We start from the raw sequence: 26,395 nt of genomic DNA, 5'->3' as shown, positions 1-26,395 counted from the left end.
AGAAGGAACAAGTCTGAGCTGTCTCCTTCTCCCTCTACGTCTGGGGACAGGGAATCTGTTGGCCCAGTCAAGTCACATGGCTGGTGTTGGCTGAGGCAGGGCAGGGGAGTCCACAGAAACATGCAGCATCGCCAGGGCTATGAGGTAAACAGAGGCAAAGGTCATTCCTACCTCATCTACCCCATATTACTTTGAAAGTAGTATAACCCCCAGAACCTGATTCATAAGATGTTAAATTATATCACTTTTTGGGTCTAAACATTATCCTCCCAAAATTTCTGTTGAAACTGAATCCCCCAAGTGACAGTATCACAGAGGGGATCTTTCAGAGGTCCTTGAGGATTGGCCCTTGGTAGAGGCTTGAGGGAGGCACCATCTTGAATCAGAACAACCCTTATTAGACACTGACTCCGCTGAGGTCTTGGCCTTGGACTTCCCAGCCTCCAGAACTGTGAACCACAAATTTCCAGTCTTTACAAATTACCTAGTCTTAAGGAATTTTGTTATAGCAGCACAGATTAGGACAATCATGCAGTATATATGTTCACGTTCCATAGGTTCTGATTGTACCACCAATAAGACAGCTACCATCCAGGACACAATGCCATACCCTCCTCAGCCAAAGCCCCCCCTGGTCTGTAACAGGTTCATTCTACTCTGTAAACAGAGAGATTACAGAAGCAAGGAGGGCCCTTTAGAGCCACGCAGGATTTTAAAGACCCTACATTTGACTCTCCTGTCCAAAGGGAATTCAAATAATTTGTCACAACTGACTTACTTCTTTTCCCTCTGTCATTTTAGAGATCATGTCAGAGCTTGCTAGAGGGTGTCCATGGTACTTAAACTTACAAACAAGAATTTCCCCGTCTTCATCTCCAGTTTGCCTGGATGACTTTCCCGGCCCAGGAGAGCTCCCAAGATCATCAATGAACCATCAGCTGCTCTAGACAATTAACAGAAGGAGCAGAGACACTGCTCAAGTCAAAACAATTTCTCCTACTGAGTGAGGCTCCCAGGGCCCCTAGAGGAAACACCCACACCACGGCGCAAAAGTCACAAACCAGGGTGCGATCTTGTTGGAAGATTGCTATTTGCAGGAAAATGTGAGCAGACATTCACACAGGCCCTCTTGGACAGTAAAACAGTGAGTGGTAACCCAGGGAACAGAATTAAGCCTTCCCAGAAGACGCCCTGCCAAACACACTAAATATTCTCTTATTACTGGCCAGGCCACCGAGGGCCAGATGTTACAGGCGAGCTTTGACTCATCCCTGAATCAACTGGGAGGCAGCGCCTCCCCTCCCCCAAGTCACAGTGTCAGTTTGTCCCAGGCCCAGTCGAGAGTGCCACACCTTTCCTGAAGGCACCTGGGGAGGGAGACTTGCTGGGCTGACTTTGCTTCTAGACAGACTGCCTGGGCAGGAAGCAGGAGGGCAGGGAACAGGGAAGAATTAATTCCTCAGTAACCAGGTCCAGCCCAAGCAAGGGCGAGTTGGACTTTCTAGTTACCACCTGGAGTATCACAAAAGAACACTGATTCTCACAGCCAGGAGAGTACCACACAGGCCCTTTGTGATGATTTTATTTACCTTGAATACAGAGGCCTCCCTGGCCCAGGCCAGGTGAGAGTGGGAGGTGAGGGAGCCTCGGCCCCAGGGAACCAGGAATTCTTTCACTTTTGCTTCACGGTTCCTTCACCTGCAAACCCAGGTGCCTTCCAAGCTCCAGACTTAGAGTCTTCCCAACAGTCCTGAGCCATGCAGTGAAGATTCTACCCATTCTGCAGGCTAGGAAAGTGACAGTCAACAAGTTGAAGCCAGTTATCCCCAACGACAGACCTTATATGGGAACAAGTAGATGTCAGCACAGGAAATCTGACTCAAGAACTTGAGACTTAAGCCATGTTGCCTGCTGACTTCATTAGGGGGCAAGAGAGACACAGGGAGCCAGTGAATCCTCCACAATGCATGTTGACACCACAGCATGTGCAGGGCGCAGAAAAGGCCAGCTGGGGATGAGATCCAGGCGGTGGTGACGGAGAAGGTCAAGCCTATTCATCCTGAACCTTCTTCTGTAAAATGACAGCAATACCAACTGCAAAGTCTGGCCTGGTAAAAACTCCCAGGATTCCCTGGAGAGTCCTGGGATCTGTGCCAGTGTTCGTGTTTTCCCCTGATGACTGCAAGAAGTACCAGGGGGAGACTTAGTAAGTCTTGGTCCCAGAGGTTATGTGACCTGCCCAAGATCCTCCAATCAGCAGACCACATAGCCACTCAAGGACTGATCAACTTTGACTCTGAAACTCATCAGACAAGTGTGCAAGGATGTTTATAGCTGTGCAAGACTTTTTTGCAAAGACATTTCTTCTGCCTGCACCATGCGCAACTCTCTCACACAGCTGTGGAGTTTGTTCCTCATCTCTGAAGTCTGAACTGACCGCGTGACCTACTGCGACCAGGAGGACCCAGTGGAAGCGAGGCCCTGCCAGGTCCAAGGCTAGGATGTGACAGGTCTAGTAGTTTCTGGTTCTGCCCTCTGGGAAGTGAGCCACTGCATCAAGACATCTGACTACCATGAGGAAGAGAGAGGCCTGGAGCGAAGCAGGACAGAGCCAGGGGAAGATGACAGTCTAAAGGCAGGGAGAGAGAGAAACAAGCTAGCCCCCAGGTGAGGTGCCTGCTTGGATGTCCCAGCTGTAGCTAAGCTCCAGCTTTGTCGATAACCACAACGGACACTGCCAGGTGTAGAAGAACCACCTGGCTAAGCCCTGCCCAATTCCTGTGCAGCAAAATGCTTGCTGTTTTAAGCCACCATGGGTGGTCAGTTCCGGAGACAGATAATCCAAACAACAGTTACACTGTCTGTAACAGAAAAACTGAAAGCAAACCATCTCCCCAGAGAGACTGGTTAGAACACCACACCACATGCACACCAGGAGAGCACACAGCACAGCTGTTCCCGGGGAAACTAGGATAATGACCAAAAAGGTGGTATAAAACTGAATGTGTACTATGTATAGATACTGACCAAAAAGGTGATGTAAAACTGAATGTGTGCTATGTATATTTCTGGGAAAATAAAACATGTTAAAATCAGTGCAAACAGAAATGGAAATTGTGGATAATCCGATAAGCACTGAATAAATTGAAGTAGAAGTAAGAAGCCTTCTCCATCCTCAACTTGCAGTTGGTTGTATAACCTATTTTTAATACTATTTCTAGATCATTAGTAGTAATTTATTCTTATACAAGTGGGTCAAGAAAGTGGCAGAGGACACATTATGACCTTACATAGCAAAGCAATTATGCCAGGGATCCCAAAATGATGAGGACGATTCGAACAGACACAGCTCTGAAGACGAACAGATAGCCAATGAGCACAAGAAAAGGCACTCAACACCATCTGCCATAAGGGACTGGTTAGAACACCATGCTGGGGACTGAGGATATAGCTCAGTGGCTCAAGCATCTGCCTGGCAAGTACAAGGTCCAGAGTTCGATTCCCAGTACCAGAAAAAAAAAAATAGAACACCACGCCTCAGGCACATCAGGAGGGCACAGCACAGCTGCTCTGAAGGGAAATAGGATACTGACTAAAAAGGTCAGGAGAAGACTGTACTTCCCACACCTTGCAACGGCTAGAATAAAAAGGGCAGACACAGGCGTTGGTGAAGACACACACAATGGGAGGCAAGCTGGATGGCAGACCCACTTTTGAAGACAGTCCCGGTATTTCTCAAAAGGTAGAACACTGAGTTACTGCCAGATGATCTAACTCATTCTGTTGTCTGAGAAATGAAGTTTCCTGTCCACACAAAATCTTAGGCACAAATGACTATAGCAGCATTATTTCCAATAGCTTAAAAAAAATCCACCATGGGGCTGGGGATTTAGCTCAGTGGCACAGTGCCTGCCTGGCAAGCGTGAGGTCATGTGTTCGATTCCCAGTACAGGGGAAAAAAAAAAATCCACCAAGTGCTAAATGGACAAAATATGGCAAATCCGTTTAGTGGAATATTATTTGGGAATAAAAAGGAATGAAGTATTGACACATGCTACACTATGGATGGACCTCAAAGTCTTTTGCCAGAGAAAGGAAGTCACACCAAGAGGACATAGACTGTATGATTCCATTTTATGCCACATCCAGAGCAATCATAGATTCCAGCAGGGCAGTTGAAAAGTGGGGTGACTGCTTGTGGTATGCAGTTTCCTTTTGGGGTGATGCAAACATTCTCACATAAGACAGTAATGTTGGCCACACTAACTCTCAATGCACTAAAACCCCATGAACTGAAAACCTCAAGAGTGATTTGTACAGACTTTATATTAAGCCAAAAGAAGCCCCAAATACACATCATGCTACCATCATGCAAATAACTTAAGGTTGGCACACGCCACATGAAAAACATGTGTGCGCACGCTGCACTCTGACATCTGCTGCTCCTTTACCGAGGCAGACAACGACACTGAATTCAGCAAGCATAAATGAAAACGGGGCGCAACACACCCCATTTCTGATGGGTTTGCAGTGATACATTCCCGTGTCCTGCCGGCTCTGTGGGACAAACCTGGCAGGCTGGTCAGCCTGGCTTCTGGCCCTGCACAGGCATGGACAACGTGTCCTTCTCCTCCCAACTCACAAAGGGGCCATCTGACTACAAAGCCAATCGTGTTCTGGCCACTTTCACATGCGCTTCTTATTAAAGAAACAACAGCAGGACCCAGAGGGTCAACTTCTCCCTTGTGACATCCACAATCCCCCCAAGCCCTGCTCTACAAGGGTGGTCCCGGGCTGGGAGGTCAGTATTTAACAACCAGCCTGGGGCCAGCATGGTGCTGGATTGGGGGATGTCTCTTTCCAGGGACACCGTATGAACTGGCCATTTGACCCCTCCCTGGCGGTGGAGCAGCAGGAGGAGCTGCACTTCACAGGCTGGGTTCATTTGCAGCCTCTCCTGGCCCACCTTCCCAGGGAAAAATCTACCCCCAAGGAAAGCGGGTATCTCACATCTCAAGTGTGGGAGGGCGGAGTTTTTGTTTTTGTTTTGGTTGTTTGTTGCTTTTTGCATTTCCCTTTTGGTGGCTCCCAGGGTAGGAGAAACTCTGATCCTCAACAGGGGCTGGGGATTTAGCTCAGCGGCACAGCGCCTGCCTGGCAAGCGAAAGGTCCTGAGTTCGATTCCCAGTACAAAAAAAAGAGAAAAAGACCTGTAACTCACTGAACAGGCAGTCACTTGTTACAGCAGCCAGAGGAACTAATACAGCTTCTCTCAGCACACTCCAGCTCGACCCTTTCCTCAGGCTCTGCTAGGAGCTGCAGAGACCACGCATCCAGGACGGAGCCCTGCACCCTGAGGCTGGGAGGACCTCGAACAGAGCGGGGGATCTGACCCCATCGTGCAGCAGGGAGAAGATTGCTTTGGCTGCACGAGACAGAGAAAAGGGCGAGGCCTGCGGACTGGGGTCCACAGGACGGACATCACGGGGGGTCGTGGCATGAGAAGCAGGTGGAGCAGAATGTGGGAGGTGCGATGAGAGAGACCATCGAGGACGGGGTGCGGGTGGGCAGAGGGCAGGGACATGGGTGGGGCCACCACCTGCAGGGCTTCTGGCCACAGGCAGGCAGGTCCTGAGAGGCTCCCCTCTGCGGCAGCTCAGAGACACAACCTCGCTCTGCCGCTCTCAGAGAGCTGCGAGGCTGGACATTTTCGAAGCTCTGCGTGCCACGAGCAGCTGAAAGAACATTCCTCAGAAGACAGAATGAGCCGGCGAGGGTGGCCAGCGTTCCCAGGCCAGCATGATGTCATGGGGCCCGAGCCGGCTGGAGGCTGTGAAGGATGAGTCAGGCTGGGAAGGCACACCCCTCGGAGCACCTGGAGCAGGCCCAGCTGCACACCGCCTGCAGGGAAGCCCGGGATGCCGATCAAAGGGCCCAGGAGGAAGTCGGCCTGCCCACCCAGGCCACCAGGTACCCAGGCCCCCTCCTGCACCCCAAGCTCTCCGGCTTGACTCAGGGATGCCCCGCTTTTCCACCAAGTCACCCAAATAGTCCCGGCGCCCCCCAGACAGGAAGATGAAGTCAGGAAGGCCCAATGCTTTTTATAAACACACTTTTTTAAGGCCGTGCACCTCCAGGAAGACTAAAATTAAGCGCAGTGGGCAAAAGGTGGAAAAATACACAGAGATGCACAATATTCTCCTGCCACAGACGGAACTGGGGGCCAACCCACAGCTTTCCCACCGCCCCTGGTCCAGGCCAGCTGACCGCAGAGGGAGCCCACAGGGCCTGGGACTCTCCTGCCCAGCACCCAGCAGGGCAAAGGCATCAAGGTCAGGAAGCAAATCAGCAGGCATCATGTTCTGGGCCTCAGTTGTCCCATCTGCAAGATGAAGGGCTTGAAGCTTTCAAGGTCTCAAAAAACACATCTCATTAACTGAAGGCCAAAAGTCAAAAAGGCTTCGCAGTTAAGTAAGGTTGGAAAGACCACGGGATACAGCGCCTCCTAGGGACTTCACGCTGCACCTGAGCACTTTCAAGGCTCTGAGTAGTCCCGCTGCAAAGAAATGTCTACACCAGCAAGAGAGGCTGGGAAAGAGGCTCTCAAATGTGTTTGCACACAGAGCCACACAGCTGGCAAGAAGGAAGAAAAGCACAGGGAGACGGATCTGCCCTCAGAGATGAACAGGGGTCGACAGAGAACCAGGACCCTGTGTGTGAGGACGACCCAGCGGGTGCTGGGTCACACTGTGGGTAGTGGTGATGCAGGCCCAGTGGTGCATAAGCTGTGGGCCAAGGGAAGCATTTGTATGACAGAGGTAACAGTGAGGATGGCCCTGGCATAGGTTGAAAGGGAGGACAAAGTCAGGGCCAGCACAGAGTGAGGCTCACAGCCTCCGTGGTTTGGAGCAGACCTCAGCGGTAAAGTGCAGCTTTGAGCCTGGCTTGACCTTGCTCTGGTCCTGAAGCAAGGAGCTCAGAGCCACAGCACAGGGACCCTCTTCCCCTCCGAGCAGCTGTCTTGAACAGGCCTGGCACCAGGGGCGCCCACTGAACCCTGTACCTGGGAGGTAAGAGCTCTCGTCACCTGTCATAAGCAGGAGAGGGGAGCTCGGAGAAACCCAGGAGAGCCTCAGGTGCAGAGACGCCAACCTGGGGCCTTTGTCCAGTGAGGTGGCAGCTATGATGACGAAGGGACTCCGGCCATCGGAGGAACCTCAGGGTCCACTCCCATCCACGCCTTCAACCCCACCCCTGCTCCAGCAGATTCTATGGGCTAAAAAACAAACTGCCTTGCCTTAACCTCCTTTTTAGCTGTTAGGTTAAAAAGCAAAACTCTCTACTGAGTTCCAGAATTAAGGAGACTATGTCACTAGGGGGACAGAACAGAGGCACTATTAATACTTCCAGTGAGCAGGGGCCTCGGACACACCACCCGTTGAGGGGTCTGGTCACTCTCAACACACTGTCCTCCACTCCAGCCCACCTCGGGCCTTGCACGCGTCATCCCACTGCTCGCCACACCATTCCTTACCTTTCTACCTCCGCCAAACCTGTGCACGCTCAGCTCCCCAGGGAAACATCCAGAGACGCCCTGGCTGCCCAGCGTCAGACGTCCTCCAGGCACAAGTCCTCCCTGGGCAGCCGTGAGGCTACAGTCCCACTGGTTCATCTCACTCTTAGGGTTTACCTAGTTCCTCACCAGATTTCAAGCTCCTTCTCAGCCAGAACCAGTCCCGCTGTGGTCACCTCTGGACCCAGCAGGGCACAGTCGGGCCCAAATGCAGGCAGAGTGCCTAAGCCAGCACCCTCCAGGTATACAGCACCCTGCAGCTCCTCTGACCGACAGTGGAGACTTGCCGGTTTTACTTCCTCTAGTTTATATCATTAAAGGAGGAAAAGTGAGTGTTCCTCGAATTTCACAGATAATTCCGGAAGTATATTTGTGTCCCAGTCCCCTGGGGCCCTAGCCCACCTGTTCCACCCTGATCGTCCTGGGGACATCACTCTCAGGTCACAGGCTGGTCACATACACCTGGTGAGCCCGGTAGCACCTCCGCACTCCCACTTTCACAGGCCTGGCTATGGACTCAGGGGTTGTCCAGTTACCCCAAACTGACCTCTAGTTGGAAACTCCCAGGTTCTTTGGGCTTCCTGCCCCCTCTGCCATTTCCTGTCCCACCACCCTTAAGGCCACCTCTTTTCTCCACTTGTCAGGAAAAACCAAGATGACTCAGGCAAGCAGAGGGCAGCAGCTGGGAAGAAAGCAGATCTCACATTCGCTTCTGGACCCAGTTTTTGTCCACATTTGCTTAAGATTCCAGGGTTTGGGCCCCAGAATTTCTGGAAAACTCGAGTCCCTGTCATCCCATTCAACCTAGGTGTGATCTAAACAGGAACCCTGGGACCATAGTCAGTCCTCCCGCAGGCTTCAGACCCGTTCACAAGGAAGCAGCCATTGAGACCTTGGGAGTCCCTCCAAAGCAGGCCTTGTGGGGAGCGCTGGGAAGCTTCTGAAACAGCTGTGGGAAGTCCTGCCCTGGCATCACGGGGGCGGATCTTTCTAGACTTGCCCTGGTTGCCCCATTTCCTGCAGCCTCCAGCTCCAGACCAAAATAGAGCAAGGTAAACTCAGCCACTTCACGAACACAAACAGTTTTCGTGCTGCATCATCGCTGCAACCTTTAAAAAAAAAAAACAGAAAGGAACCACAGACCGTTTTAAGATTCCAAACCCAGAAACCAAAAAGTGAAGTGCCGCAGGCAGACGACGCAGAAAGGAAATGTGCTTAGCGGTGGGGTTTGCAGACAGGAAAGCCATGCGATTACCAAGTTCAAGATGCTCCAAAAGCTAAGGCCGGTCACAGCACCTACAGCAGGATGGAGGGGCGCCTAAGGCCATAGCGATGGCAGCATCTTTAAGCAGAGGGAGCCCGGGAGGAGGGTAGGTGAGAGAAATCGGTGTGTGCGCACAGTAGGTACTCAAGGGTGGCGGGACCCGGTGCTAAAGGTGCCCTGTGTTGCAGAATCCTGCTGGCTGTTGCTGCTGCCACGTTTTGGGGATCCCAGAAGCACATCCTGAGTCAAGGACGTAAATGCAAGTGATTTGTCTGAGACGCCAGGAGCCACTTGCAGGGGCAGGGAAGGAAGGCAGGGGCAGAAATCAGCGCAAACACAGCTCCGGGGGGATCTGGGGCTCAAGTCCATGGAGACTTCGGGGCAGCTATGTTACCCAAGGCCGGGAGGCTGTGGATTCACCAGCCAGCACCTGGCTGCCACCCCAGCGAATGTAGACATCCACAGATCCCTGCACCAGGGAGGCACACAGTCAGCCTGCGGGCCTGTGGCCTTGCAGTGAGGCAGGGACCCCAAGGACTCCATGCTCCACTGTCACCAGCGTGAAGCCCTCCGTGCATTTGTAACAAGGGACTCCACGCTTGCATTTTGCACTGGGTCCCTCGTGAGGTGACCAGTCCTAGGGCTTATTTTCAAACAAAGTGACAACAACATCTAGTTCTTGTGACAGGTCAGCTGGGCTTAGACCTGAGGTGTGCGTTCTTCCCCTCAGAGGTGGTCCTGCGGGGCTGACTACCCTGCAGCTCAGGTGCTGCCATCACAGACAGAAGCCTGGAGGGAGGTGTGGGTAGCTGAGGGCAAGACGAATGGCAAGGTGGAAGAAGCTCGGCTCGGTGAGGGGCCTCCCACCCCAAGTGTGGCCACTCTAGCAGCATCACCTGGGGCTCATCCCGAAGTGCAGCAAGCTGGGATCTTTCTACCTGGGTGACGGGGCTTCTGAGGTCTCGCTCCAGGGGCAAGTGAGCATTCCCGGAACTGACATCTTCCCTCCACACTAGTGCTTCTGCATCAGGGCCTTCTGCCCCCACCCTTGGGGAACCACGACAAAGCCTTCAGGTGTTTTTGGTTTCACATCTAGTGCAGGGAGGGGGTACCAGCATCTGGTGGGCGGAGGCAGGGGACCCATTCAGCACCTCACAACACACGTGCCATCCCCACCAGAGCATGATCCAATGTCATCAATGCCTAAGCGAAGAAACGCTGCCTTAAGTGATAATGGATGGAGGCGTAAAGGAGTGAGAGTTACAGCTGTTCCCAGACTCCCTGCGAGAAGAGCCAAGGTCACCCCCTGGGGCTCTGTATGGTACCGTCCCTCATCTGGCCTCCTCTCTTCCTGGTCTCACTGTCCCGGTGTTCTCTGGGCCTCTCCTGAAAACCATTTCATAATCACTCACTTTCACCCACACAGTCCTTGTCTCAGGCTGGCCTGGGAGAAACCTGAGACTGGTGACCAACGCGTCTCACAGGATGGCACTTCACTCGACAAGTAGTGGCTGCCTCCTCTGGGAAGCTGTGCTCAGGATCCAGGAAAAGCCCAGGTGCAGGACAGAGAAGAGCTATGATCCATTATCAATGCCTGCCTTGGCTCCCAGAGGGAATGGTGGCATGCTGGAATATGAGTGCTGTGATCCATTAGCAATGCCTGCCTTGGCTCCCTGAGGGAGTGGAAACACGCACGCTGGATGGAATGCAGGCCAGGGTGTCACTTGCTTCCTCCTTTCTTAGAGGGACAAAATGGAAAGCTGTGGGCATTGTTGAGGAAGAAGGAAATGGCACAGAGGGGGACAGCAGTAGGGAGACAAAGCAAGAACAAAGATTTGGAAGAGCTTTGAGCCTACTTCTAGATGCGTACTTCTGACCTGAACTTGAAATAACCAAGGTCTTCCTGAATCACAGCTGATGTCTTTAAAACATCATCTTCCTGGTACGCCTGTGTTCCCCATCCTTGCAGAGTTCACATCTGTGCAGGCACTTTTCTTCCCAGCTACAGATGACCGCTTATGACCAAATTGAAAAATATTCATTCTCTTTGTCTCCTGCCAAAAAGGCTAAAACAATTACAGGCCCTGATATGAAACACAGATGTTAATACATTTGGAAAAACAGGCTCCTATAGGGCAAGCAGAGGTTCTGACCCAAGGATGAAGTGCTTTCGGAATTAAAATGCCAGATCAAGTTATCCAGACAGCGCTGATCCCAACGCCCACCATCCCCAGATGCATCCCAGCCTCCTGACTCTGGGCCACACACTCACGCTGAGGCTGTCCTTGGTCACCGGTGAGAGCCAGACTATCCTGGATGCCCACCGGCCCACCAGCTCTCAATAATATAATTGTCAACCTCACAGGGAAACTTGCCCAGGATGGGAAATAGTAGAATGATGGGCAATTTTCACTTTTTGAAAATTGAGCAGAGAAGCAGGAGGCACGTTGTAAACAAGGCACGCTCACATTTCAGTTCTGGGAGAGAAGGCAGGTGAGAGCGCTTGCTGGGATGGACCGGCCCGAGGCAAGGACGCTGGCCGGCAGCAGGCGCCTGCAGTACACGTCCCCTCGCCAGCCCAGCATCCCATGCTGTGACTTCGGGAAGCCCTGGTCCTAAAGCAGAAGAGCTGGTCATTCTTTCACCTGCCCATGTAACAGATGTTTCACTGAGTCTGACTATGTGCCAGGCTCCAGGCAAAATAAAGGACAGGAGGAGCCAGACGAGCTCCTGCCTGTGTGCCATGCCCATCGCTGCCTCCACAGCTGGCCTACCCTCACTGTCCTGCATGCAGTTCCACCCCAGACCTTCTCCAGGAAGCCGGTGACACCCAGCCAGCGCCTGAGAGACACCCAAGGCCATCCAGCTTCAAGTGGAGGAACCAGAGGCAGCTCCAGGTGCCCCAAGACTATACCTTCTCATGTCGCGTCACTGGGACAAGCTGGGCAGGTCATTTGTCTTCTCTGCCTCAGTTTCCTCTTACGGGAAATAGGACTTGCTTCACCATTTCCCAATGCCTAGGCTGCCGTGAGGAGAAAGGAAAATGGACTCCAGCAGCCGAGAAAGGGTAACTCCAGGGAAGGACACAGGCCACTTGTCCTGAATCCCTACCCTGGCACTGGGCCTGTTTCCTTGTCTGTAGAATCAGTGGATAAGGGTACCTCCACTGGCAAGCTGTGGAAAGTCCTAATGAGTGGCAGCAGCCTAGTGTGTCACCGTCACTGTTCCTGAGGGCAGCCGCCTCTTCTCCTGGCGCAGTGATGTGTCACAGCAAAGAGGAGGCAGGGGACAGCATTGTAAACTCGGCCAAATCTGCCCAGCCACAAAGGGAGCGGCTCCACCCCACGCATGAGTCTTCACAAGGAGCAGGACTGACCTCTCAGCGACATCCACCCAACGTGACTCCAGGTGCCCAGACACTAGGCAGCTCCCAAGTTCCTGCTGGGACTTCTCAAACACTCAACAGACAGAGCCTGTTGCCACTGACCCCCACCACCACACTGTCCCCAGGACGCCAGGCGTAAGATGGAGGGAAATAAAAGGCACAAAGACCAAAAAAGCAACCAAGGCCCACCAGATGGCCTCAGACCACAGGGCGGGAGGCAGCGAGCACTTGGCTCCCGGATGCTGAGCGGGGCCGACGGCTGCACTCCAGCACGGGTTTGGTTGCACACAGCGGCTTGCTCGCTCTGCTCAGCAGGGTGGCACTGAATGCAGGCTTTTTCTAGAACATTCCTTGCAAACCGCTGAAAGGACCCTGAGGGAACCAAGAGGCACAAAGGACCCATCACTCCTGCCCAAGCAACTCTGAGCTGGGATTTGGGCTAGGGCCCAGGGAGAAGTGCCAAGGTGTCCTTGGCCCTGGCTGGTCTCCCCACTCACCTCTGTGACCCTCTGGGATGCCTGACTGGGTCTTGGCCACCCGTGATTCCTCCCTGCTCCCTGAGGAGGCTAGTTGGGGGTGAGTGGCACATCCTGAGCAGGCAGCTCAAAACCAGAGCTCACGCCCCGGGGCTGAGGTGTAGTGGCATGGGGTGCAAGCCAGGAGATGTGGAACCAGGCACGTAGGCCTTCAGGAGCAAGGAGAAGGCTCTAGAGGCTTCCAGAAGCTTCTGGAAGCCTCCCAAGCCGGAACCTAAAGGGATTCCCACCCTCAGCCAGTCCCTTTCTTATGCCACTGAGGCTGACAGCCATGATCTGAATCACAATTTGGGATCCACGGACTGGGAAGAGAAGCAGTATCCCCTGGGAGACCACACCAAGGGACCAGAGGCTTCAACTAGGAGAAATCTGTCCCCTTCCAACTTGAGCTCACAGAGATTTCTGCTGCCTGCTCACAGCCTGGCACAATTCCAAAAAGTGCCAGTGCCAGGTTCAACCCTGCACATGCTAGGTGTGTTCCTTGATTCTAATCAAAGTTGACTGTACTGCACAGCCAAGGTTGAGAACCACCGCAGAGCTCTTCAGCTGAACCATCTGAGCCCCAGTGGGGAAAGCAGTACAAAGGAAAGGTAGGTGCTGCCATCCCTGGAATCTGAGAGACTTACGTTCAAGACCCGCCTCGGCCATTTCCTAGCTGTGCGGCCTCCTGTAAGTGCTGCCCATCTCTGAGCTGGTCTCCGACCTGTAATGTGGAGATATCAGGTCTCTTCCAAAAGTAAGCACTAAAAACTGAGAGGACTCTCATGAAGCACGCAGTCGCATCCCCCAAGAGGGTGCAACAGTGCACGGGGGACTGGTGGGAGACACAGTCTCATGAATGAAAAGGGGTAACTAGTGTGATTGTGGTGGACTGACAACTGATAGTCAACTTGTGTTTGTTTGTTTATTTTCCTCTGGTACCGGGAATCGAACTCACGACCTTGCGCTTGCCAGGCAGGCGCTGTGCCGCTGAGCTAAATCCCCAGCCCCCTGATAGTCAACTTGTGACCCCCAGCTGAACTGAACCAGCGCGGTGCTGGGTGTGCGAGGCCCACCTGAGGATTGTTGCCAGCAGCATAAGAGGCAGAACTGGGGAAGAAGAAGAGGAACAGAGGCTGCTGGGAGCTAGAAGAGGCTGTGGGTGCTGTTAGAAGCTGTAGGGAGCTGTTGGTTCTCTTGGAGGAGCTTGTCGTGCTGGTTTTCCTGATGAACTTAGCTGTTCGCATTGTCTGAGGAGCTCGCGACCTTGTCGTCGCTGAGAATGGCTTCACTTCACTTTGGGGGAGCTATGGTCCTCACTCTGAGCATCGTTTCCTGGCTCCGGAGGGGAAGACGATGCACTGCTCAGTCTCTTGGAGAAGCTTGTCACATTGGCTTTCCTGATGGGAACTCGGCTGTCATCACTGGAGGAGCTTGGGACCTCACTGTCACTGAGGATGGCTGCGGTACCTTTCTGGGGAGCTCTGATTTTTACTTTGAGCATCACTTCCTGGCTCCAGTTCAGATCCCTCAGCCTGCTAGCACAGATCCTTCATCCCGCTGGCACAGACTTTCCAGCACCCACCACTGACCTTTGGGCCTTCCCAGCGCAGATCCATGAAACAGGCCTGCATGAGACACTGTCATGGGCTCTAGGCCTCCAGTTGGACTCGTGGGAGGCATTGTTGTGGGCTCTAGGTCTTCAGCTGAACTCATGCAGGACACTGGCAGGGCATCTGGGCCCTTAGCTGGATTCTTTGGTCTTTAGTGTGTGGACAGATTTCCTGCACTCTCTTTGTATGTGATTGTTTGGGTGACCATTATAAATAATCTTATAAAATATGTGTCCTCTATTATATTGCTTCCCTTGCAAAACCCCCGAACTGCAACAGTGACCGTGCCCCAAATGCCCTCCCCGTCTGCTGGGACCATAGGGCTGAGGATGTGCTCTGCCGGGTGACTGTGTCCCTTCACTCAACATGCTCCTGAGGACTTAAGTCAGATCAAAACCTGCCCAGGGTGCTGTCACCAAGTCCTGAGCCTGCACATGAGTGATCACCCCCGAAGGTCTCCAGGAGGCCTGGGCAGGGCAAGGATCCCGTGACCCATCTTCCTGGGGACGGCGATGCTCTCCTGCACACACAGGCCTGGGAACTCTCTCAGACAGCACCAGTCCTCAGCACATCTCCTGCAAGCTCGGCAGAGAAGCAGAGGCTCAACCCCTGCCATCCCCACCCCAACCCCAGGCTAGCGGCCCCTGTTCCCAGGGTCAGCAGGGGAAAATTGGGCCAGGCTGGAAGGAGGAAAGGACACTTCCCAGAGGCGAAGACCAGGAATGTGAGCAGGTGGACATGTTCCTAGAGGGTTGGGGACCCTGGCCGGCGGCTGAGGAGATCCTGCTGCCCGCCTCCCCCAGGCAGGGAGCAGCGCCAGGCATCCCGGGGAGGGCCGCGGGTGGAGTGCAGCTGTAGCGCGCTCCCCACCCAGGACGACCGGGGACAGGCCAGAGCGCGTGCCTGGACTGAGGGGGCTGTGAGCCGCACCTCGCCTCCTCCAACGACCTCTGTCCCCTGAGGGGCCAGGCGGGGAGCAGCCCGCTCTGCCTCAGAGTGACTCAGGCTGCAGCTGATCCCAATCTTGGCACCAGCGAGCACTCTGAAGTCACTCTCCTGGCAGCCAACATCCTTGAGATGGACCAAGGGACATTTTTCATCCAGCTGCCGACATCATCTCAACCTTGGTGGTGATGGGGGCTAGCCTCTGGCTCTCCAGGGCTTCTCCAAGGCCGGCTGTCAAGGCCGCAGCTGCATTCCCCAAGAGGGCACAGCAGTGCCCAGGGGATCTGTGGGGGACACTGGGATGGACTGTCCGGTCCCAGGTGCACGAATGTAAAAGGTTACTAGTGTGGCCTGCCCCAACGCCCTCCCCTTCAGCGGGGACCAGGGTGTGGGCCAGCTGGGACACACACGGCACGTTCACCTCCAAGCAGTGTGGCCCAGCAGGACCAGCCTCAGCCCCAGGAAATGAAGACAGCTCGGCGACCCCTCGGCCACCTCCGGGGTCGGGGTCGTGACCACCATCCCCGGCCCTGCCTCTGGGCACCCGCTCACCCTGCAGCCAGCGCAGGGCGGCTCCTCTGCCTCTTTCCAGCTGTCTGGGGCCGAGCTTCAGGCAGGGCTCAAGGGCTGTGGAAATCCTCCAGCTCTGCTCATTATCGGAATTTAATCTGGATTTTAAGAGATCGAGAGGACTTTGTGGAAAGCGACTCCCACAAGGGGAGAGACCTGAGGCCGACCCAAGGCTGGCTAATCCTCGGCACCCCTGGGGCTTTCCTGGAGCTCAGGCAGAGCTTGCCAGGGAGCAGATGTCCCAGCCCTGCACAGCTGGGCTGCTGGTGGCAGCAAGAACACAGCTCCCTGAGCACTAGGATCAGGCTGGCTGCATGGCCGGGGCAGTCGGGGTGGGGGTGGCACCTGGCTTCCCTGGGGATGCAGCCCACTGGAAGAGGCTGCACTCAGGGTGGGCGTGCAAAGGGGTGCTCTGCATCTGCACATGCCAGACCTGGAGGCGGGCAGAGCCACCGCCGAGCTGAGGCCTCTGCCCACGTGTCCATCAGGAGACTGCCGCGTTAAGGGACCTGGCACAAATCACACAGGAGCCTGAAGTTCCTGCTCTCCTAGACGGACTCGCTGCTTCCTGCAGGGAGGAGGAAGGGGAGAAAGGGAAGAGAAAAAGGGGGAAGGGAGGAGGAAGAGGAGAAAGGGGAGGGGGAGGTTGGGAAGGGGGGGAGGAGGGGGGGGAGGGGGGGGGGGAGGGGGGGGAGGGAAAGAGGGGGAAGGAGAGGAGGAAAAGGGGAAGGGAAGGTGGGGAGGATGAAGAGGAGGAGGAAGGGGGGAGGGAGAGGGGGAGGGAAGGAAGAGGCAGCTGTGACAGAGCCTTTCCTGAGCACCTGCTGTGGGTCACACTCTTCTGGTACGCTAACTCCCTTCACTCTTACCACAACCCTGGGAGAGAGTCAGTCATCATCCCCTTTTACACAGAAGGAGGCTGAGGCCCTGGGGTTACTGCTTCCCAGCAAGTATTAGTACTGGCGACAGAATTCGAATCCACACTCTCAACAGCAGGGTCACCCCACCTGCAGATGCTGGGCTCTAGATTCAAAATGAAAACAACCCACCCACAAGATGGATAAATCACTTCTTTAAATTTTTTTTTTCTAAAGATGACGAGCATTGTTCCTTCTCAAGCACAGGAAGAGGATTTAGAAATCCGGAGAAAACAGCGCTTTCTCCTCATCCACCACCTCTCAACTCGGCACTTCCCCCCTGCTCCACTCAGGCGGGAGCTCCCCAAAGGCAGAGCCTGGCCTGCGCTTCCCGCCCTCTGGGTCACACCCCAGTGCAGGGCACCTGGCAGGTGCTCAAACACTTGCTGATGAGGGACCTACCTCCAGGCACGTAGGAGCTAGAGACCCACCTCAGCAGGTGGCACCCAGCAGAGAGCTGAGGACAGCTGTCCTGCCCACCCCGCTGTCACCACAGTGACTCAGATCTCCTCTCCTCCCCTGAGGGCCCAGGATCCACCCCAAGGATCACGGGGAGGGCCGAGGAGGCAAACACTTCAGACTGTCACAGGATCGGGTGCGGATGGAGTGCTCACGAAGTCAGGCTTGACGCCCGCAGGAGGGAGGAGCTGGCAGCGAGGCAGGGAACTCCGATGAGACCCTCCCTCCTTCCCACATACAAGCTTAGTTCTGTGGCCCCCATCGTTCTCCTGGAGCACTCTGCCCTCTACTGCCAGAGCCTTCAAGTCATTCAAATTCTGCAAGGACCACTGGTCCATCCTGTCACCTTAGCTGGCCAGTCCCTGAAGCCTGTCACCTTCTCTGATTGTGGGTTTATTTCCTGTCTGCTCCACTCTGTTATGCGTTGAACTGTGCCCCGTAACTGTACCAAGTCCCAGGCCCTGGCCCCCACTGGTGTAGCCCTGTGTGGAAACAGGTCTCCGTGGAGGTAATTACGTGGGGTCACAATGGAGCCGGGCAGACCCCTAAAGCGTAGGAGAAGAGGAAGGAGACACAGGAGACTCCACGTGAGACAGACGGGGCCATGTGGCAACGGACGCTGAGACCTGGCTGGTCCTCGCTGAAGCCCAGAAACGCCAAGGGTCAGCAGCCACCACTGGGAGCTGGACACTTACAGGTTTCAGAGGGAGCAGGGTCCTGCTGGACCTCACTTCAGGACCTCTGGCCTCCAGAACTCTGACAGCATGAACGCCTATCGATTTGAGCCACCCGGTGTGGGGTCCCTTGTAAAGGCAGCCCTGGGAACCTCACAGGCCTCTCTGTGAGAGTGTTAAGTGAGTCCCCTGTCCCCTCTCGTGACCCACCCTTGTTTGCGCTGCTGGCTGATTTCCAAGGGTGCAGGGCCTGTGACTTTGACCTCCATGACAGCAGCCTGGGTGGGTGCGACTGCATCACAGAGCCTCCATCCAGTGCCTTCCCACACGGAATAGAGCAGAACAGCTGGGCTCGGGCAGAGGGAGCCACAGGTGGGGCTGCCCCTTGAGGGAGGAGCAGCACCCAGGCTGGCAGCCGGGAAGCAAGGGAAGGGATGCTGGTGTCACAGATGCCTTGGCCCCACGGCCACGGGACACTGTGAGGGCGGACACTCCGCAGAGAGCTGGGAGCAGTGAACAGGTGAGCCCAGGAGCCCTTCAGGCCTGGGTGAGACTCGAAGCCACCACACTCAGGAAGTGAAGCCTCTCCACAGAGCTCCAAGAGGCAGGCGCGGGTTCGTGGCTGGAGGCCGGGTGGGCAGTGGGCCAACTGTGTGCTGCAGACCCACAGCCCAGGGAGCTTGCCTCACACCAACACCTCAGCCTTTGTGAGCAAAATCAAATGCTTGTTTCCCAGCGCTGAGGTGAGGGCTGAGGGTGTGGCTCAGCTGTAGAGCACTTGCCTGGCACACCAGAGGCCTGAGCTGGACCCCAGCACTACAAAAGAACAGCGTGCCAGGGTGTGTCGGCGTGCAGAGCAAACCAAACACTTGTAACTCCCAGGAGTGCACTTGATGACTCCTCTTGAAGTTGTGCCTGGTGACCGGGGCACAGCCCTGCTGGGCCAACTGCGCACCTGAGTGCCTTTCATTAGTAAAACGGTCGCCCCACCCCCATGCTACCCTCGGGGCCTCCTTCCCAGAAGCCTCCTCTCCAGCAGGACTGCCCTCCTCTACAGCAAGGAAGCAGTGCGGTGCCCGGGCGGGAGGGTAGGCTCTAAAGCAAAAGTTTGAACTACCGTGGGAAATGGTTTGTTAAGAGCCCTGAGCAAGAACAGCAGAACAGGCTGATCCTCTCTGGCTAGGGCAGCCGAAGTTGAATCAACCCCTGCAGAAGCCAGGCAGTGATGCCCACCAGCGACAGAATTCAGATGGACCCCCAGCCTGTCAGGAGGTCACCCACAGTGACATCTACACTAGCAGAAGCAAAAAGCCACCACAGACCCATGGGCAACAAATACCCCACTGCAAAACCCATAGGACAGCACGGTGTGGGGCGGACAGGAACAAGGACAGGAGGGACTGGCAGAGTTACAGGCTACTGACAGATTAGACAGACAGATTGGGTCTTCCTCCCTTTGGGGTCCAATGTGAGCCACTGTGCAGCTTGTACTGGTGGTACAAGCTGAAGAGTATAGGGTGGCGCTCCATTTGTAGACACAGGGGAACACCCAAATGCATTTGCTGTGTAGCAGAAAATACCCCCCCCAGGCAGTATACTTTAGTCTCTTAGTTGCCCAGGTAGTAGTTCCTGTTCCAGTTCCAGTTGCTTCTGCCTCTTAGAAGGAGCTGATCACGGTGATGCACATTGTATAAACCAATCCCCAACTGACAAGCCATTCTGTCTCTGTACTTCCTGCTTGCTAATCCCATATAAGCCCCACACCACCAGAGATCAGGGTCTGACATTTAGAGGAACAACTGATTCCTAGTCAGTGCCCATCCGACATAAAATAAATCTGCCTCCAATCCTGGTGTCATTTCAAAGTTTCTGCTTGCTGCTGCATCTGGTGCTATGGCCAGGAAGATGGACCATGCTGACCTCTTTGGTCACCAGTTGTCACCCTTGTGGACAGAGCAAAGACCTCTTCAGGTCCTGACAGGAGAGTGTGCCCTTGAAATTTCTTGAGTCTCCCTGGAGGTCTGGAGGAGGATTCCCGGCTCCCTGCTTAAGCAGCTTACATGGGACCCCAAAGGAGAAGGATGAGATCTGTCTGTCTGTCTGCCTGCCTGATTCCAGTAAGACCCTGGGGGCACGCCAGTTAGCCTATCTGTCAGTCCTGCTCAGCTCGAGCAGAAAGTGCGGCTGATCAACTCTTGTCAGGACCACCCTCAAGGGAAGCGGGTCGGAATGTCTAACCTCTGAGTGCCTGTTGTGTGAGTGTGTGAGGGAGTGGCTCACACAGGGTAAGCAACAGGCTGCTCCATCTGCGCACCAAGACTGAGAAGCACTGGTCCCGGGGGCTGATTTGTTCCTCGCCTGCGGTTCCGTGGCAACTGACATATGGCATAAGGGAGGCTTCGCACCCTCCTTAGCTAAGCTGCACTTAAGTCTCCGTGAGGGGAGCGGCTAGGTGGGCATCTCAGTGGTCTTTCTCTGAGGGGCACCGACCCTTTGTCTGCTGTGCCATCATTCAAGGCTACACAACACACAGGTACAGAGCCAGAAATGGGAGCTAATTAGTTAAAAACCATAGTCCCTGACTGCAGGAAAAAGGGCTTTTTACAGAGTTAAAAATGAAACCAAACTGCTCCCCTCGGTTTGAAAAGAAGGAAGGAAAAAAGAGGCCCATTCTTCCTGAGAATTACACCTTGGTACCCTCGGCAGCTGCCACAGTTGCTGCCAACACCTATAGCTTCACTCCTCACTCGAGACTCGTCCACTTCCAGCCAACTGAACCGGTTCCAGCCGGCCACTGCTCGTGTTCAGCCACAGAAGCCCTCCCCCGAACCTTCTACCTCATGGCTACGCCTAACCTGATCTGATGGTGTCATCTGAGATGACTGTCGGCAATTCCTTCTGAGCTCCACATTTTGACTGAGGAAACATCGGACTGTCAGCCCTGACGAATGAGGTGCTGTGGCCTTTCCCAAAGGTTGCCCTGCCTAGAAACCTAACATCAGTCGAGCACTTCTCAAAGATATCAAAAAAGGGGACAAAAAGCCCATCAACTACTGTTACCCAGAAACCTGATAAAAGAAAAGCACCTGATGTCCATAAAAAAATCCAGTCTAATAAATGACCACACCCTCTGGCTATGAATTAGGAGGGCTTTTGGCCCTTACGGAAATTAATTTTCCTTTCGGTTTAAAAAATTAGGACTTTTCAAAGCTTTCACCTTAGTTCGGTTTCCACCCTTTCATCAGTCTGATGGGCTGAGACTAGGCCACACCAGGCTCCCTGCTTCAGCTGGGCCACTGGTAGCCCATAATACCATCATCAGGGCAACTGGGACTCTTGTCTCTCACCCCTTCTGCCAGACACAGACTTGAGCCTGGGAGGACATCTCGCCAAACATGAATTCCTGTATAAACCAGTCCCCATACTGCTTCTGGGGGGAAACCTCCCTTTCAAGTTAGAAGTGACCATCTCCTTTGCACCAAGCCAGTCAGCCTCCTCCTTTAACCCTGCACTTTCGACTCTGACTGTTCCCTAACAGCAAGACGATGCCCGCATTAGCCTGACACAGATAACCACAATCCTAAAGTTCTGAAACTCTCCTCCCGAAAGTATGAACTAAGGACTTACCTCTGGGCCTTGCCATCAACATGCCACCTCACCGTGACCTCCCACTGCTGTGTGATGTCACGGAAAGCACAGGCACGCAGCCACACGTCAGCCTGATAGACCCTTAATCATCCTGAGCAAGATCTCGGTGCCACCAACAACGCAGCCATCACCTTGCACTCTGTGGTTCCCATCTATACACCCTTCTGGACTGTTCTAGATTTAAAAGATGCCTTCCTCTGCTTGTGAATTGCTCCCATAAGCCCCTTCAACTGTGAAAACCTGAGACAAAAGGCCAACTCACTTAGACTCAATTGCCATAAGGAGTTAAGAACTCTTCCACTATTTTCAAGGAGGCCCTAGCCATCATGGTCCCCTGATAAAGAAAAAAATGAGGTTTCAAAAACCAAAAGATTTATAGACTGTCAAACTGCTGCAATACAGTCTCCTGCCTCTAAAGCCAGCTCAAGACCTCCGAGCTGCCACCGCTGCCACAATTGCCCTCTGTATATGTTGCCTCAGTCTTCTGCCATCCACAGCCTGCTGGTACACCTGCCTGGACCTAAAAAATGCCTTCTTCTGTCTTGGGTTGGCTCCTGTCAGCCAGCCCCTCTCTGCAAGGGATCTGGACTCAATCTCCCAGAGGTTCAAAACTTACTTACTCTCTTTGGAGAAGCCCTCACAGCTGACCTCACTAGTTTCCCAGAATGACACCCAAGCTGCCAGCTGAGGAGACACAAAAGCTCTGCTGCAATATCTGGCAAAAACTGGTTGTAAGAAAGAAACTCTGCAAATTTCTTGGAGCTGCTGGCTTCTATAGAATCTGGATCCTTGAGTTCACTGCTGTGTGATGTCATGGAAAGCACAGGCACCCAGCCACACGTCAGCAAAACAATGATGCTAACTCAAACTGTCAGCCCCTGGGAGTGCACAGTGGCCTGCCTGTGCAGATACTTGGATCTAGTTGCTAAGGGCTGTCCTCTCCCCACTGCTTTGCCTTCATGCTCTAACAGCCACTGTCCTTCTGATCAAGAAAGCTGACAAGCTCGCCTTAGGCCAAGACCTAACTGTCCAGGTGCCACATCCTGTGCTGGACCTCACCCAGTACCATGATTGCCTGACACTGACTGATGAACTAACTGTTCCAACCTCCTGACAGATGCTGAGTACACCCTGTTTACGGATGGGAGGAGCTCTGTTAGGAATGCAGTCCGACAAGTTAGGTATGCTGTGGTCACCTTGAACAAAGCTATTTTGGTCAAACCTGCACTCAAAACAATCTGGTCCAAAGGGCTAAACCTCCTCCAGGGATCTGATTGACTGAAACATCAGCTCCAGCCAGAAAAAACTTAATCCGGTACTCCTAGAAGATCTATCTTAATCAGAGCTAGACCTGACCCCATCATATATTCTACAAACTCAAACCACAGTGCTGGCACCTGTACCACCTGAACCAGCTCAGGCTTCAGCATCTGTGTCACCTGCCCTGACCTCCCATTCCCTACCCATACTGAGAAGAAGCTTATAGGGTCCTGCTTATCAAAACTGTCCCTAGATATGGCCTACCCTTGACATAGAGCATACAGGCCACAACAAATATAACCCAACAGAAACACCTTGTAACTTGCTTCACAAAAGTTTAGCTAAAAGACCAGGAATACCTGTGGGCACTCCTACACACACAAGTAACCCAGGTGCATATTAACTACCCCTACAAGTTTCAGAAATCGAGCCTTAGATCCACTGGAAAAAATTTACCTGAACCAGACAGCTCACTCTGAAGAGACAATGCACTCAAAGCCCTGCTCTGGTCACTCCAGATGCTCACCAGTCCACACACAGCTGAAGCCTGACAACACAGTTCACAGGATTGCTCCATACCTATTCCCCTTGATTTTTGTGTCTTTTCAGGCCGCTTACCCCAGTCCTTGTTTTTCCACCCCCTGCCAGCTGTGGTTTTTGCCTTATACTCTATAGACAGTTGCCCCAAGTGAATAGAACAATCAAACACTTGACCAAGATGTGATGAGTGTCTAAGGCACACTGGACACTCTCCTAGACCAGACTAACTCTCTCACTCCCTAGAGTACAGTTACAGAACAGACAGGCCTAAATTATGTCTCTTCTTTTGTTTTTTTGTTTTTCTTCCGGTACCAGGAATCAAACTCATGACCTTGCGCTTGCCAGGCAGGTGCTGTGCCACTGAGCTAAATCCCCAGCCCCCTTATGTCTCTTCTTAAAACACAACTTGAGGAAAAACTTTGTGGTAAGACAATCTTGGGGAGCTTGGCTAGGACTCATCCTAGGATCACTGACAACCCTAACGTTACTGCTTTTAGTTGGGCCTTGTCTCAGATAACATGTAATATGCCCAGCAAAGACTTGCTGGGGAAGCCAAAAGAGGAGGTAAATATAACAGAAAATGCCCCCTACAGCCAGTATAGTTTAGTTTCTTAGTTGCCCAGGTAACAGTTCCTGTTCCAGTTCCAGTTGCTTCTGGTCTCTTAGAAACGGCCGGTCACTGTGATGCTCATTATATAAACCGATCCCCAGCTGACAAGCCATTCTGCCTCTGCACTTCCTGCTTACTTCTCCCGTAAAAGCCCTAGACCACGAGAGATCAGGGCCGAATATTCTGGGAATGATCCCAATCAATGCCCACTGACGTAAACTAATCTGTATCCAAATCCTGGGTGTTGTTTTGGTGTTTCTGTTTGCCACTGCAGTAGGATGGAGGAAATCCAGGAAGCCCAGAGCAAGGGCTGCTTCCCAGGCAAGAGACCCAGGCTCAGCTGTAGAAGGAGCCTTAATTTCCATAGCAGTGACTTTCTCTCTTTTTAATTTTACACAATGAATGTGTATTGCTCACTCAAAATCAAATTATTTTTTCTAATACTGGGCAGAGAATCTAGGGTTTCACACAGGATAGGTGAGCGGTCTACCTCTGAACCACGTCTCCAGCTTTTTTCATTTTAATTTTTTGAGACAAGGTCTCATTAAGCTGTCCAGGCTGGCTTCAAACTCATGATCTTCCTGCCTCAATCTCCAAAGTATTTGAGAGATGACAGGCATCTGCCGTTATGCATGGATAGAAAAACAAAGTGGTTTGGGTTTTTTTTGTTTTGTTTTGTTTTTGGTTTTTTTTTTTTGAGACAAGGTCTCAAACTCACAGCGCTCCTCCTATGAGCACTGGGATTACAGGCATGCGCCATCACATCTGGCTCAAAAGCCAATTTTTAACAGAAAATCTTTTTGTAAGCTCCCCAAACCTGGAGCCAAGTCCTCAGATGGCCACTTCTGAGTCTCCCCGTTTCACAGAAGAGTTACCACAGCAGGCCACTGTGAATATGAAATGAGGTCATGGATGAAAGACCTTGGAAATTCTCCACACATATTTTATTTTCTTTGTAATCGAGATGACCCCAAACAGTAATACTGTGTGAGCACTGGGGTCATGGGCCCGCATCCCTACAGTGGTAACGTGTCCCCGTCCTGGCTGAAGAGTGAGCACGGACCATCGGGAGATGCCTACGCCATCCTTCTTCCATTATCACGTCACACCAAGCGGGCAGGGGGACAGGAAAGGTCTGCAGCCTGAGGAGTTCTAAAGCTCGGTCATGGAGTCACATTACCTGGGGGCCTGCACCCCTGGACTGTGACAGATGTGCCTATCCTTTTCCTTAGACTTCTTGCCTCTCACAAAGCCTTGAAATTAAAAGATCTCCAGAAACTAAAGCCTTTCAGTGCAAGCTTTTGGTTCCCAACCTAGTGATTCTTAGAAGTCTGCGAGTTCTCTGGCTGTTTGCTTTTGTTTGGGTCTCTTTTTTCCCCCTGTCTAATATTTCATTACTTATGGCCACTTACACTGGTTGCCTGACACTCTGAAGAGTGATGAATGGGAGACAGAGACCATCAACACACACTCACCTTCTCCACTCTCTCCCATGCCCCTGAGCACATGGCCAGATGGAGACCCGTCCATTAATACCCAAACTGGACAACAGACACCCAGGTTTCCCAGTCTCCTGTGATTCCTGCCCAGATTCAAGGGCAGTCACAGTTTTAAGAAACAGTGACATACATCATACACTTTCTCTTAAGAAGATAACCTGTCCAGGGCCTGTAGGTGGTTGGTGTTCCATGGGAGAAGCTGCCCTGATGGTCCCTGTCCTGTCTGATTCCAGCCTGGGGCCATCACCCACTTCCCCCTCTGCAGCTGGAGGAAGCTCAGCACCCGCTCCCGCACTAATATAACACCCACCTGCCCAAGTGCTCCTGAAGCACCTGGTAGACGCTGATCCGGAAGGTCTCATTATCAAAGCGTTCCCGGATGTAGTCCTTATAGATTCGGAATTCGGCTGCAGTCACAGCTTCTCCTTCCGGGATCTTGGATAAATCGAACCGGAACTCCCGATGGTGGTAGCGTGGGTGGAAGAACTCTTTGTCATGTTCCACTGAAAGGGAAGAAAGCACAGGCGAGTGCAAAAGCCCGTTAGTCTCAGGGTCTCTCTCCTGGCACTGAGTCCAAGCATCTTGCTCAATAGGGTAGAGAACTGCCTATCTCTGCCCTGATGATAAGCATCCATCTCACAGGAACACACTGCCTGGACGGTCCCAGCCTGGGACTCTCAGTCATCTTGAACAAGAGCCCGACTCTGCACTCAACCACCTAGGGCAGGGGAGGCACTGACCACGGCCCTCCAAGAGTCACAGGCCAGACTCAGGTTCCCGCAGCTCAGTCCTTGGTTCGAGTCCATCCTTAGCCCCTGACTAGAACTGTGGCCCGAATGGGGCAGAGGCAACCCATCTGAACTTTAGTTTCACCATCCAAAAAGTAGGGATATCACTGCTCCTTCATGGGGTATTGTAAGGAT

At 53.2% G+C, this 26,395-nt stretch overlaps 1 protein-coding gene across 1 annotated transcript in view; it reads right to left on the bottom strand.

Annotated features, from left to right (window-relative positions):
- Positions 1-26,395, bottom strand: part of Bmp7 (bone morphogenetic protein 7) — an 81,538-nt gene that overhangs the window by 23,698 nt on the left and 31,445 nt on the right. Inside the window, exon 2 of the mRNA XM_005392260.2 lies at positions 25,783-25,975. Within this exon, the coding sequence (XP_005392317.1) occupies positions 25,783-25,975 (193 nt within the window). The remainder of the gene's footprint in view (positions 1-25,782; positions 25,976-26,395) is intronic.

The sequence above is a fragment of the Chinchilla lanigera genome, unplaced genomic scaffold (assembly GCF_000276665.1).
Source record: "Chinchilla lanigera isolate Chin_1 unplaced genomic scaffold, ChiLan1.0 scaffold00044, whole genome shotgun sequence".
NCBI lineage: Eukaryota > Metazoa > Chordata > Mammalia > Rodentia > Chinchillidae > Chinchilla > Chinchilla lanigera.
This window is presented reverse-complemented; position numbering and strand designations above follow the sequence as displayed.